Source organism: Melanerpes formicivorus, unplaced genomic scaffold (assembly GCF_026170545.1).
Source record: "Melanerpes formicivorus ecotype bairdi unplaced genomic scaffold, bMelFor1.0.p_v2 SCAF_209, whole genome shotgun sequence".
NCBI classification, from domain to species: domain Eukaryota; kingdom Metazoa; phylum Chordata; class Aves; order Piciformes; family Picidae; genus Melanerpes; species Melanerpes formicivorus.
The window spans coordinates 32533-42165 of NW_027142561.1; the positions used below are offsets into that span (position 1 = coordinate 32533).

Here is a 9633-nt window from a genome sequence, read left to right on the forward strand (position 1 = left end):
CAGCCCTCTGCTCCTCCTCGTGGCCCTGCTCTGGACACCTTCCAGCACCTCCAGAGCCTTCTTGCACTAGCCACTCCAGAACTGGATGCAGCACTGGAGCAGGAGGCTTGGACTGGGTGAGCCCCAGAGGTCCATTCCCACCACCACCATGCTGGGATTCAGTGAGAGAGGCACCCAGGGAGGTCATCACCTCCTCTCCCCCATCAATCATCTGCTTTCTATCATCAGCCTGACCTCAGTGCCAGGGAAAGTGATGGAGCAGATTATCCTGGCGGCAATAACTGCGCACCTGAAGGATGGCCAAGGGCTCAGGTCCAGCCAACATGGATTCAGGAAGGGCAGCTCCTGCCTGACCAACCTGATCTCCTGCTCTGCTCAGGTGACTGCCTGAGGGATGTGGGGCAGGCTGTGGCTGTGGTCTGCCTGGACTTCAGCAAGGCCTTTGCCACCGTCCCCCACAGCAAACTCCTGGCCAAGCTGTCAGCCCCTGGCTTGGACAGCAGCACTCTGTGCTGGCTGAGGAACTGGCTGGAGGCTGAGCCCAGAGAGTGGTGGTGAATGGTGCCACATCCAGCTGGCGGCCAGTCACCAGTGGTGTGCCCCAGGGATCAGTGCTGGGCCCTGTCCTCTTCAACATCTTCATCGATGATCTGGATGAGGGGGTCGAGTCAGTCATCAGCAAGTTTGCAGATGACACCAAGTTAGGGGCAGATGTTAGTCAGTTAGAGGGTGGAAAGGCTCTGCAGAGGGACCTCAACCGACTGGACAGATGGGCAGAGTCCAATGGGATGGCATTCAACAAGTCCAAGTGCCGAGTGCTGCACTTTGGCTACGGCAACCCCATGCAGAGCTACAGGCTGGGGTCGGAGTGGCTGGAGAGCTGCCAAACAGAGAGGGACCTGGGGGTGCTGATCGACAGCCACCTGAATATGAGCCAGCAGTGTGCTCAGGTGGCCAGGAGGGCCAATGGCATCCTGGCCTGCATTAGGAATAGTGTGGCCAGCAGGAGCAGGGAGGTCATTGTGCCCCTGTACTCTGCTCTGGTTAGGCCGCACCTTGAGTACTGTGTCCAGTTCTGGGCTCCTCAGTTTAAGAAGGACATTGAGACACTTGAGCGTGTCCAGAGAAGGGCAACAAGGCTGGGGAGAGGCCTTGAGCACAGCCCTAGGAGGAGAGGCTGAGGGAGCTGGGATTGCTTAGCCTGGAGAAGAGGAGGCTCAGGGGTGACCTCACTGCCCTCTACAACTACCTGAGGGGTGGTTGTAGCCAGGAAGGGGTTGGTCTCTTCTCCCAGGCAACCATCACCAGAACAAGGGGACACAGTCTCAAGCTGCGCCAGGGGAGGTTTAGGCTGGAGGTGAGGAGAAAGTTCTTCACTGAGTTGTTCATCATTGGAATGTGCTGCCCAGGGAGGTGGTGGAGTCACCATCCCTGGAGGTGTTCAAGAGGGGATTGGATGTGGCACTTGGTGCCATGGTCTAGTCATGGGGTCTGTGGTGACAGGTTGGACTCAATGATCCTCGAGGTCTCTTCCAACCTTAGTTATACTGTGATACTGTGATCATCATCTCTCCATCATCATCATCATCTCCATGCTCATCTATCTCCTCTCCATCATCATCTCTCCATCATCACCACCTCCTCTCCATCATCATCACGTCCTCCTCCTCCTCTCCATCATCACCACTTCCTCTCCACCATCCTGGTCATCCCCTGTAGCAGGGGCTCCAGACCTGGACTTTGTAGAACTACGAAGAGGTTAGGGGCTGGAGGGGACCTCCAAAGCTCACCCAGCCCAACACCCACTTTGGGGTCCCTGGTACTTCCCCACCTGTTTCCCCACCAGGACCTCCCCACACACACTTGGTTCTTTGTGATTTCAGTTCCCTCTCAGCCAGTTCCTCATTTCTAAAGCCATTGCCCCCACCTTCACCCCAGCAGCCTGCAGCACCTGGAGGAGGAGGAGGAGGAGTTTGTGTTGGCTTTTTTTCCCCTCTTTTCCCCACCTATTCCACCACCAGAACCTCCCCAACCCAACATCCAACTTGGAGTCCCTGGTTCTTCTCCACCTGCCCCACCCCCACGACCTCCCTAACCCAGCCCCCAAGTTGGGGTCTCCGGCTCTTCCCTACCAGCCCCACTCTTCATCATCTATCTCCTCTCCATCCTCATCACCTCCTCCTCTCTATCCTCATCTCCTCCTCCTCTGCATCCTCATCACCTCCTCTTCTGCATCCTCATCACCTCCTCCTCTCCATCCTCATCACCTCCTCCTCTGCATCATCACCTCCTCCTCTCCATCCTCATCGCTTCCTCCTCTCCATCCTCATCTCCTCCTCCTCCTCTCCATCCTCATCGCTTCCTCCTCTCCATCCTCATCTCCTCCTCCTCCTCTCCATCCTCATCTCCTCCTCCTCCTCTCCATCCTCATCGCCTCCTCCTCCTCTCCATCCTCATCGCTTCCTCCTCTCCATCCTCATCGCCTCCTCCTCTCCATCTTCACCTCCTCCTCCTCCTCCTCTCCATCCTCATTGCCTCCTCCTCCTCTCCATCCTCATTGCCTCCTCCTCTCCATCCTCGCCTCCTCCTCCTCTCCATCCTCATTGCCTCCTCCTCTTCATCCTCATCTCCTCCTCCTCCTCTCCATCCTCATCTCCTCCTCCTCTCCATCCTCGCCTCCTCCTCCTCTCCATCCTCACCTCCTCCTCCTCCTCTCCATCCTCATCTCCTCCTCCTCCTCTCCATCCTCATCTCCTCCTCCTCCTCTCCATCCTCATCTCCTCCTCCTCCTCTCCATCCTCACCACCTCCTCCCCCTCCTCCTCTCCATCCTGATCCTCTCCTGTAGCAGGGGCTCCAGACCTGGACTTTATAGAACTAAAAAGAGATTTTTAGAGAAATAAACCAGTTCAGAGAATCAATCAGAGAAGGTTAGGGGCTGGAAGTGACCTCCAAGGGGCTGGAAGGGACCTCCAAAGCTCACCCAGCCCATCTCCCCCTAGGCAGAGCAGCATCACCCAGGGCAGATCACCCAGGGCCACATCCAGGTGGCTTTGGAGTATCTCCAGAGAGGGAGACTCCACAACCCCACCGGCAACCTCCCCAACCCAACACCCAAGTTGGGGCCTCTGGCTCTTCTCTACCTGCCCCAGACTCTTGGCCCACCACCAGGACCTCCTTAACCCAACACCCACTTGTGGGTCTCTGGTTCTTCCACACCTATTCCACCAGCAGGACCTCCCCAACCCAACACCCAAGGTGAGGTCTTTGCTTCTTCTCCACCAGGACCTCCTCAACCCAACACCCACTTGGGGGTCCCTGGTTCTTCCCCCCCTGTCCCACCACCAGGACCTCCTCAATCTGGAGAAGAGGAGGCTCAGGGGAGACCTTATTGCTCTCTGCAACTCCCTGAAGGGAGGCTGTAGCCAGCTGGGGGTTGGTCTCTTCTCCCAGGCACGCAGCACCAGAACAAGAGGACACAGTCTCAAGCTGTGCCAGGGGAGGTTTAGGCTCAGGGTGAGGAGAATGTTCTTCACAGAGAGAGTTGTTAGCCATTGGGATGTGCTGCCCAGGGAGGTGGTGGAGTCCCCATCCCTGGAGGTGTTCAAGAGGGGACTGGATGTGGCCCTCGGAGCCATGGTTTAGCAGTCAGGAGGTGTTGGGCGACAGTTTGGACTTGATGATCTCTGAGGTCTTTTCCAGCCTTATTGATTCGCTGATTCAATCCAACACCCAAGTTGGGGTCTCTGGTACTTCCCCACCTGTTTCACCACCAGGACCTCCCCAACCCAACCCCCCCCTTGGTTCTTTGTGATTTCAGTTCCCTCTCAGCCAGTTCCTCTTTTCTAAAGGCACTGCCCTGTGGTGAGCTGCACCCATCCTGAGAGGTGGGGGTGGGATGGTGAGAGCCCTGCTCTCCCCCCCCAGGCACTAAGGAAACCTGATCCAGGTGGACTTAGTTCCTTCCTTCCCCCCTGGGAAACTGAGTGAGTCTGTTCCACTCCCACTTCCTGTCCAGCAGAACTATAAAGGGGAGGGAGTGAGGACCATTTCCCCTCTCTTTTGCTCCTGCCTCTCCTGGGTGAGAGGTCCAAGGGTCACTGCTGGCTTCCTGCTTCTCTGCCACCTGGTCAGGCCTGGGCTTCTCCCTGCTGCATCCACCTTTCCCAAAGGACTGCTGGCTGTGTAGATCTCCCTAGCCATCCTTGTTCCTTACCCTTGTGAACCCATCATCTCCTCTCCATCCTCCTCACCACCTCCTCTCCATCCTCCTTACCACCTCCTCTCTATCCTCCTCACCATCTCTGCTCCACCATCCTCACCATCTCCTCTCCATCCTCCTCATCACCTCCTCTCCACCATCCTCACCATCTCCTCACCATCCTCACCACCTCCTCAACACCTCCTCTCCATCCTCCTCAACACCTCTCCATCCTCCTCATCTCCTCTCCATCCTCACCACCTCCTCTACACCATCCTCACCACCTCCTCTCCATCCTCACTATGTCCTTGGCTACCCTTGTCAGGACCTCCCCCTGTCCTCAGCAGCCTGATGGAGACATCAGGTCTGGAGAACTTGGAGGGACTTTCCCAAGCCAATCCATGTTCCAGCCCCAAGACTACCTTGTGGTTGGCCAAGAGGACCTTGGAGGAACCCTTCCAAGCCAATCCAAGTTCCAGCTCCAAGGCCACCTTGTGCATGGGCAAGAGGACATTGGAGGGACCCTTCAAGCCAATCCAAGCTGGGGAACTTATCTCAGAGAGGGGAAAGTCCCTGACCAAAGCTGGCAGGAGATGGCAGCAGCTGCTCTGGGTGCTGCTTGTGGTGGGGGACGATAAAAATAACCAAGAATGATGGAAGAAGGAGGGGGGAGGGGGCTGGAACTCAGCCTGAGTGACCTCAGCTGGGAGCTATAAAAAGCCCCAGGGGGTGGCTCCTGCCTTCCGCAGCCACTAGCAGCCACCCAGGGGGACCTCAGCCCCACCATGAAGTGGCTCCTGCTGGGCTGGCTGCTGCTGCTCCAGACCTTGGCCACCACCTGCAGCCCTCTGCCCCAGCAAGACCTCAGCACCATGGAGGAGCTGGGGCTGGATGTGGCCTCTCTGCACCAGCAGAACCTCAACACCATTACAAAGCTGGGGCTGGATGTGGCCCCTCTGCACCAGCGGGACCTCAACACCATTACAAAGCTGGGGCTGGATGTGGCCCCTCTGCACCAGCAGGACCTCAGCACCATTACAAAGCTGGGGCTGGATGTGGCTTCTCTGCACCCTCAGGCCCTCAAGAGCATCATGGAGGTGGAGCTGGACATGGCCCCCACCTCCTTTGACGACCAATACAAAGGCTGCACCAAGATGATGGAGAAGGAGCTGGAGGAGCTCAACCACACCGAGTTCACCACCAACAGCCTCTACTCCAAGGAGTGGACCTTGGCCACCCAGCAATGGCTCAGCCAGCATGGTGCTGGTGTCCCCAGGGTCCTGAGCCCACAGCAGGAAGTGGCCCTCTTGGTCTACACCAGACACAGCGACCTCTATCGCACCTTCAACCGCAACGTGAGCCAGGCCGGCAGCTCCCTCCGGGTCTACCTGGAGTCCTTCCACTTCAAAGTCCTCCACTTCCTCCTTACCCAAGCTCTGGCCACCCTGAAGGCCACCCAAAGATCAACACCACCTTGCCTCCAGGTCTACAGAGGGGTGGAAGGCATCAGGTTCACCACCCAGCCCGGGCGCTCCATCCGCTTCGGCCACTTCACCTCCACCTCCCTGAGCATGGAGAAGGCCTTGACCTTCGGCCAGGACACCTTCTTCTACCTGGAGACCTGCTATGGTGTCCTCATCAGCGACTACTCCATCTACCCTGACGAGAAGGAGGTCCTCATCCCACCCTTTGAGAGCTTTGAGGTCGTCAATGTCACCCAGCATGGGGACCAAGCCCTGATCCGGCTCCGCTCCCAGGCAGGGCTCAGCAACTACAACTGCGAGTTTGTGAAAGGTGAAGGCTCCCCAGGATGACTTCTTCGGGGCCTGGAGGTGGCCTTGATGCCACCAGGGCGGCAGGGAGAGGGGGGGATCGGTGGTGAGGAGGGAGCTTGGCTTGCTGGTAGCCTTGGAGGAGGTTCAGGCATCTCCTCCTGGGGTTTGTAATGGGGCAGCCAAGTGTGGCACGGAGATGTGGGAGGGGTTGGGGTGGGGTGGGATGGGTCGAATTGGATTGGGATGGGGTGGGATGGGTTGGATTGGGATGGGCTTGGTTGAATTGGATTGGGATGGGTTGGGGTGGATTGAGTTGGGTTGGGATGGGTTGGATTGGGCTGGGCTTGGTTGGATTGGGATGGGTTGGGGTGGGATGGGATGAGTTGAGTTGGTCTAGGTTGGGGTGGGATGTGTTGGGATGGGATGGGTTGGGATGAGTTGAGTTGGGATGGGTTGGGGTGGATTGAGTTGGATTGGATGGGATGGGTTTGGTTGGGATGGGTTGACTTGGGCTGCGTGGGATGAGGTGGGGTGGGTTGGGCTGTGTTGGGATGGGATAGGTTGGATTGGGCTGGGTTGAATTGAGTTGAACTGGGTTGGTATGAGCTGGGTTGGGTTGGATTAGGCTGGGCTTGGTTGAATTGGATTGGTCTAGGTTGGGGTGGATTGAGTTGGGTTGGATGGGATGGGAGGGATGGGTTTGGTTGGGATGGGTTGACTTGGGTTGCATGGGATGAGGTGGGGTGGGTTGGGATGGGATAGGTTGGGTTGGATTGTGCTGGGTTGAATTGAGTTGGGTTGGGATGAGCTTGGTTGGGATGAGTTGAGTTGGGTTGGGTTTGATTGAGTTGGTTGGGATAGGTTGAGTTGGATTGCGTTGGGATTAGAGAGGTTGGGTTGAGTTGGGATGGGTTGGGATAAGTTGGGTTGAATTAGGATGGGGTGGGATGGGTTGGACAGGATGAGTTGAGTTGGGATGGGCTTGGTTGAATTGGATTGGTCTAGGTTGGGGTGGATTGAGTTGGGTTGGATGGGATGGGTTTGGTTGGGATGGGTGGGAGGGGTTGCATAGGATGAGGTGGGGTGGGTTGGGCTGTTTTGGGATGGGATAGGTTGGGTTGGATTGGGCTGGGTTGAATTGAATTGAATGGGTTGGGATGAGTTGAGTTGGGTTGGGCTGGGTTGGGTTGAGTTGGGGTGGGTTGTGTTGGTTGGGATAGGGTGAGCTGGATTGGGTTGAGTTGGATTGGGATGGGTTGAGTTGGATTGGGTTGGATTTGGTTGGGATGGGTTGAGTTGGGTTGGGATTGGATGGGTTGGGTTGAGTTGGGTTAGGTTGGGTTAATTTGGGCTGAGTTGGGCTGGGTTGGGAGAGGTTGGCTTGGCTTGGCCTGGCCCTGCAGACAGAGTTTGTTTCCTTGGCAGAGAAGAGATGCAAGAGCCAACCATGTGCCTTAAGCTCAGGTGAGCCTAGAGCCCAGCACTGCAGCCATGGCTGGGCTGTCCCCCCATGTACCCCCTGTGTCCTTCCCACCCCTGGCCATCCCTGACTCCCCTCTTTCCTCTGGCACCCCCAGGCAGGAGCAGCCTTGGGGTCCCCCCGCACCTCTGGGTGCTTCTCCTGGCAGCCGTGGTCCTGGCAGCACCTTGGGAGGGACCCTGATCCAAGGCAGCACCGCGGACAGCGACCCCGGCCGGGAAAAGACATCGGGAATGGGAAGCAGCAAGGGGAAGGGGGTGGGAAGGGGGATCACCAGTGAGGAAAAGGGTTGGGAGTGGGAAGCAGTGAGGAGAAGGGGTCAAGAATGGGAACTGGAAAGGAGAAGTGGTTGGAAATGGGAAGCAGTAAGGGGAAGGGGTTGGGAATGGGAAGTGGAAAGGAGAAGTGGTTGGAAATGGGAAGCAGTAAGGGGAAGGGGTTGGGAATGGGAAGTGGAAAGGAGAAGGGGTTGGGAATGGGGATCACCAGTGAGGAAAAGGGACTGGGAATGGGAAGCAGCAAAGAGAAGGGGTAGGGAAAGGGAAGCAGAGAGGAAAAGGGGTTGGGAATTGAACCCCCAGCTTCAGAGAGCTGTGGGGCTGGGACAGGGCAGCAGAAGGGGTTGGGGCCATGGGAACAGCCCCACAGGGCCCAGCTCAGCCCTGCCATGGTGCTATCAAGACTGGGACAGAGCAGGACAGCAGCCAAGGCTGGATGAGGCCTTTCCCAGGGCTGGGAATCTGGGATGCAGCTGAACCTGGGGTTGGGAAGGAGCTGCCCCAGGAATGGGGACCCAGGGGGGGCTGCTTTTGGGGGTGACTCTGCCCAACCAGCTGCTCTGGCTCACAGTTTGCCCTGGATCAAAAGGAATAAATACCTGGGACAAGCATGGGGCCAAGGATCTCCTGCTCCAGGCTTCCCCAAGCCCTCAGCAGGCTAAGGAGAGGGTCAGGATGGATCCCAGCTGAGGATCTCCTGCTCCAGGCTTCCCCAAGCCCTCAGCAGGCTAAGGAGAGGGTCAGGATGGATCCCAGCTGAGGATCTCCTGCTCCAGGCTTCCCCAAGCCCTCAGCAGGCTAAGGAGAGGGTCAGGATGGATCCCAGCTGAGGATCTCCTGCTCCAGGCTTCTCCAAGCCCTCAGCAGGCTAAGGAGAGGGTCAGGATGGATCCTGGCTGAGGATCTCCTGCTCCAGGCTTCCCCAAGCGCTCAGCAGGCTAAGGAGAGGGTCAGGATGGATCCCAGCCGAGGATCTCCTGCACCCATCAGCATCTGTCCCAGCTCAGCACCTCCTCACCCCAACAGCTTCCCATCCTGTCCCACCAAGTTGGGGTCTATGGCTGTGGGCACAGCACCAAGTCCCGAGGAGGTTGGGAGGTGCCCCATGGTGTCCAACCACTCTCAGGTGTCCCCAGAAGGTCCCCAGGGCTGTCCCCAGGTTGCCCTGGGGTACAATGGGTGGCACAGGGCTATGGCCAGGAGGGGACCTTGTCCCCAAGCCCTGCTCTGTGCCACCTCTCCCTTGTTCCCAAGGCCCTCAGGACCTGCCCCACAGCCCTGTGCCCACTACAGCCTTTTGTCCTTCACCCCATGGCACCTGTGTCCCCTCCTGTCCCCCATGTCCTCCCATGTCCCCTTCTGTCCTCTCCTGTCCCTGTGTCCCCTCTTTCCCCCTGTATCCTCATGGCCCCTCCTTGTCCCCTTATGTCCCTTCCTGTCCCCTTTTGACCCATGTCCCCTTCTCCCCCCACTTCCCCATGTCCCTTCCTGTCCCCATGCCCTCTCCTGTCCCCCTGTGTCCCCATGTCCCCTCCTGTCTCCTTCTGCCCATGTCCTTTCCTGTTCCCACATCCCCTCTTCTCCCCTTGTCCCCTCCTGTCCCCTCTTGCCCCCTTGTCCCATGTCCCCTCCTGTCATCTCCTTATCCCCTCCTGCCTCCTTCTCCCATGTCCCTTCCTGTCCCCTTGTCCCCTCCTGTCCTTTGGAGAGGACCAAGCCTGGAAGCAGACCACAGGAGACCAAAGCCTTGGTGCCAGGGCTGCAGGTGGAGGCTGGGGGCAGCACAACCAAAAGAGACACCAGGCCCTGGCACTCCTGTGCCACCTCCTGCCCAGGCAAAGGAGGCAGCCCCATGGGGCTGGCACTGCCCCAGGCCCAGGGGCCATGAGGTGGGCACCAG

At 58.1% G+C, this 9633-nt stretch overlaps 1 protein-coding gene across 1 annotated transcript; it reads left to right on the forward strand.

The window, feature by feature from the left end:
• Nucleotides 1–4951: 4951 nt before the first annotated feature.
• LOC137457919 (erythroblast NAD(P)(+)--arginine ADP-ribosyltransferase-like) lies at nt 4952–8342 on the forward strand. Its single transcript, XM_068169670.1, has 3 exons — nt 4952–5994; nt 7401–7439; nt 7553–8342. Exons 1-3 carry the CDS (start codon nt 4986–4988, stop codon nt 7636–7638), a joined length of 1134 nt encoding a protein of 377 aa, XP_068025771.1. The 5' UTR covers nt 4952–4985; the 3' UTR covers nt 7639–8342.
• The last annotated feature ends 1291 nt before the right edge of the window (nt 8343–9633 follow it).